The sequence below is a fragment of the Rhea americana genome, unplaced genomic scaffold (genome assembly GCF_003343005.1).
Source record: "Rhea americana isolate MKP2758 unplaced genomic scaffold, rheAme1 scaffold_131, whole genome shotgun sequence".
Lineage (NCBI taxonomy): Eukaryota > Metazoa > Chordata > Aves > Rheiformes > Rheidae > Rhea > Rhea americana.
Window position 1 is genome coordinate 2703349 of NW_028185384.1, and position 4537 is coordinate 2707885.

Sequence of the window (4537 nt, forward strand, 5' to 3'; positions counted from 1 at the left end):
TCACCGAACGAGGACGGAGGACTCGGGAATCGGCCGCCCCTCCGTCCTTGGGGCCCCCCGCCTAGGAGGGGGCGCAGATCCCCACCCCCGGAGAGGAAGGCACAAGTCTCCCTCTCCCGCCGTTCCCGGCCCGGGGAGAGGCAGGATCACGGGATTTACATACAGGTGCGATGGCAGCCGGAGACGCGAGGGGCAGGTCCGGGCTCCAGCTGGAGCCACAGGGGCTCAGCCCCGGCCACCCCGGGGCTCCCGGCGCCGCCCCCGCGACCCACTGGCTATTTTTGGCCTAGGACAGACTCTTAAATTAAAAAAAAAAAAAAAAGTCACGCTTTAACGGCGAGCCGGAACAAAGCAAGCAGCAAACAGGACCGAAGCTTCGCCGCAGCCACCCGACACGGCCGCGCCGGACCGGCCGTCTCCGGGGAGACGCACAGACGCCCCGGAGAAGCTCCCTGCGGGATTGAGGTCACCCTGCTCGYCGCAGGCACGAGCGAGCAGAAAGGACTTTTAAAGCTTTTCTTTTTTTTTTTTTTTTCCCTCCCCCCTCCCTCCCTCTCAATAGCAGCGACGTTTCCACCGGCAGCAGCTGCCGCGCTCGGGGCAGCAGCTGCGAGCGCAGGGGCTTCTCCAGTGCGGCTTAAGCCAACGGGGTTTTAGCCGAGGCCGGGGGCGAGGGGCACATCCGGGGTTTTAGCCGAGGCCCGGGGCGAGGGGCGCATCCGGGGTTTTAGCCGAGGCCGGGGGCGCGGGGCGCCCCTGCGGGAGGAGGGAGCCGCGCGGCGCGGGGGCTCGCCGTGGCTCTGGCGGCCGAGCGGCCCCGAGCTGCCGCAGCCGCCCCGGGGCTGCATCGCCCTGGCRCCAGCCTCCTGCCTCCGAGCGCCTGCAAGCCCGAGCAAGGACACGAGCGGAGAGCAAGGACGCCCCGGCCCCAGCCGGGAAAACGAGCCACGGCGGCGCTGGGGCGGCTGGAGATGGCCTCCAGAAGCTGCGTTAGATGGCCGAGACCCCAGCCCAGCCGCGCTGCATCCCCAGCAGCGCCAGGTGCCTGCGTGAAGGACACCCAACCCCTCCCTGCGCAGCCGCCCRAAGCCCAGGCCAGCGCTGCAGCTAAGCCCAACCTTCCCCGGCGTCCCCGCTCCAGATTACTCGGCGGGTCACGCGCTTTACCAGCGCTGCGGTACCTCCCGCGCGCCCCGCGTCCCCCGGGACGGGCCTTCCAGGGCAGCACGCGCCTCCGCGGGCGTTTCCACCGTGGGGAAATAGCTAACGGCGCGGCAGACGCGGCCGCACAAGGCTCCGGCGCCGACCGCGGCGCCCCTGACTCCCGCCACCGTCTCGCCTGGGAGCGAGAGGCGCCCAAATCGGCACCCGAAGGGCACCCGCTCCTCTACGCTCCTGCCCAAGTCGTTTTTTTCCAAGCAAAACTCGTTCCTGTTACCTGGTTCTTGGAAGGGCTCTTCATTCGACAGGGTCCTGGATAAGATGAGGATAAGAGCTTCCTTGAACTGGTCAAAGTGGACCTGCGCGGGGAGGAAAAAAAACATAAAGAAAGGATCAGCCGGAGCAGATAACCCGGCACCGGACGGGCAGCGAAGCGGACGACCCGGCGGCTCAGACGCGGCACGGGCGAGCGCCGGGGACGGCGGCGAGGGGCACGAGCGCGCCCCGGCTCGCGGGGCTGGAGATGCCACCGCCGGGACGTCCCAGAGCCTCCGCTCCAACCCAGCGCGGAGACGCTGCCGCCGAGCGGGCGGCCCGAGCGGCGCCTCGGGCACCGGGGGGCACGCGAGCAACGCGCCGGGGGGAAAAAAATAAACAAAAAATCCCGGGACAGCTGGCAAAGCCACCCGACACAGCCGAGCCGGCTCCTGCGATTCCTCCCCTGGCTAAATAAGTCTTTGGAGAATTTTTAGCACCGAACAGAGTTAGAAATTCCTGGGAAGCCCGGYGGGAAGTTCTGCGCTAACCCCCAGCCGCTGCCTGGGCGGCGAGGCAGCAGCGGCGGCCGCCAGCTCCGGGATGGCTCGCGGAGCCCGGGGGCAGTCCCACCGCTGGAATCCCGGGAATTAGTTATTTCGAGCATTGCCTCCGTGCAAAATCGYGTGCGGGAGGAGGCACGTGGGGCCGGGCAAGCGGCAGCGAGCCGAAGGGCGCCCGCCAGCCCTCGGAGCGTCATGCGCGGGGCGGAAGGGCCCCCGGTGCCCTCTCCTGCAATCCCCGCGATCGCGAGGGGCCGTCGGGACGGTCCTGCCGGGGCAAGCTGCTCCAGGCGGCCCTGCTTGAGCAGGGGGGTGGCCGAGGTGGTCTCAGGAGGCGCCTGCCCACCTCAACCCTCCCGTGATGCCTCCTCGCGGTGGCACGCGGACCCGGGGAGCGGGACTCCAGCCGCCGTCGGGGGCTTTTCGGTGCGCTCGGGCATCTACCACGTCTAGCTTCGCCCCGCAGCCCGAGCCGCCCGCCGGCCGTACCCTGCCGAGGAGGTTGTCCTGGAGCAGCGTGTGCTGCAGCGCCGGCGCCACCTCCTCGAGGTGCAGCACGTGGCAGAGGTCGGTGAGCTCCTCCTGCCCCAGGGAGCCCGTGCCCGTGCCGTCGAAGCTGTCGAAGAGCTCCTTGAGGCGGGCTTCGTACTGGTCCTGCTCCGCTTCGTCCATCCCATAGCCTGCCGCGCTCGCCTGCGGGGAGAGAGGGGCTGCAGCGGCTTGGCATCGCCCCACGCTCCCACCCGGCCACTCGCCCCAATTTTTTGCATCATTTATCCAGCAGCTATTGACCGAATGGGTTGCAGACGGGACCCCTCGGACCCGGGTAGCGTCGGGAGCAGGGAGTGAAATTCCCTGTTTGCATCCTCCCACCGGACTCGCTGGCGGCGTTTCGGGCCGGGAAGCGCCGCCGCGGAGGCGCGAGCACAAAGCGGCCTCTGTGTGCGGGGTGGCGGCGGCGGGGGGGACGCGGTGACGGCGGCCGGCTCACCCGGGCTCAGCCCCCTCCCTTCTCCCCTCCCAAACCAGCCTTAGGGGGAAAAACCCGCATTTTCCGGAGCCCCGCACGCCGCTGAAACCAGCTTCGGAGGGGAAAGGCGAGGTGGGAGCCGTGCTCGGCGGACGGCTGCGCCGGAGCAGCGCCCGCCCCGGAGCCCGCCCGGGGGGCTCTCACCGTATCAGCCGGGCGAGGGAAAGCGGCGGCCTCCAGCASTGCCCCCCTCTCCGCCGCCGGCGGCCTCACGCCGGGGCACGCGACGAGCTCGGCATCGCACGCGCCACCTGCGAGCGTCTCCAGGAAAAAAAATAAAATAAATGAGCCTTGAGGAAAGCTACCTGGAATTACAAAGCCACTTCATTTACTCTGCTCCGGGCTCTCCATTCCCCCGGGACGGCCTCGAGGAAGCCAAGCCCTCAGTCGCATGGATGATGAGAAAAGGAAGTTTTCACYGGTGTTTTTCCTTCCCTTAAGCCTATCCTCTCCAGAGGCCAGAAAACCCTCGCGGGACGCCAGGTGAGGCCCACGATGACTAAATTCGTAGCTAAATTTAACCAGAACAGCACAGGCTGAAGTGGTACCACTTAGCGCCTTGAATCGATACGAACCCTCGAGCTTTGGCCYGTCGCTGATGGAGATGCCGATTACCTGCTCGATAAGCAGCATGACCAAGCAAAAACGACGCAGCCAGCCCAGCACTTCTCCGTGCCAACGTGCCAAGCGCAAGCAGCACGTCCGCCGTGTTTTAGCGGAAGGAGCCTGCCCGGGGGGGGGGGGGCTCGGGGCTCCCACCCATCCTGGCTGCGCTGCCCCGAAAATGCTTCTGTGGGGTACAGGATACGTTTTTATATTTCTAAAGCAGCTGTCCTCGAACAGGGAATCGCTTTCGAGGAAGAGCCCCGAAAACGCCCGCCGGTCACCCCACCGCTTGCAATTGCCTCGACGCCCGGGTTCGAGCGTGGGGTTTTACCGCGGGGTGCAGAGCGGCTGCCGTCACCTCCTGCCTCGTTAGCCGCTGCCGCTCGGCTCGCCCATCCCCGCCGCGTCCGGGCGGACGCGACTCCCCGCTCACCCCGCAGCCGGCCCCGCTCCTCCGCCCCGGGCCGCGAAAGGGGAGTAAGGAGCCGCCGGAGCGGCGCCTGCGACGGCCCCGGGAGGCAGAGCAGCGCCCGGAGCCCGCCCGGCACCTCGGCACTGGCACTGCAGTGGGGCCCCGCGGGGAGGCGCCTCCCCCCCCCGGCAAGGCCGAACAAAGCCCCCATCTGCCCGAGCCTGCCGCGACCAGCCCCCGCGCCCGCCCACGCGTGACCTCGCTTCGCCTCCCCCTCCCGACCGGGAGGGCCCCCAGGGAGACGGATATATAAATACGCACGTGTGCGTATACATATACATACATACATATATATATATATATATAAATAAATATATATATAAACATATATGTTTTTTTCTCCTACAGAGAAGGGTCGCAAGGAGCCCCGGGGAGGAGGGAGCCCCGGGGCCGCACTGCGGGGCCGGCCGGGGCTTTGCCGGGGCCTGCGGTCCCCATTCCCCCCCTTCC

General features: G+C 67.4%; 1 protein-coding gene across 1 annotated transcript in view; it reads right to left on the reverse strand.

The window, feature by feature from the left end:
• The window catches only part of NIN (ninein), a 50063-nt gene extending 46445 nt beyond the window's left edge, over positions 1–3618 (reverse strand). Inside the window, exons 1-3 of the mRNA XM_085297883.1 lie at positions 3154–3618; positions 2469–2672; positions 1182–1520 (exon numbers count right to left, since the gene is read on the reverse strand). Coding sequence (XP_085154009.1) covers positions 1182–1520; positions 2469–2651 — 522 coding nt within the window. The 5' untranslated portion in view covers positions 2652–2672; positions 3154–3618. The remainder of the gene's footprint in view (positions 1–1181; positions 1521–2468; positions 2673–3153) is intronic.
• Positions 3619–4537: the final 919 nt, after the last annotated feature.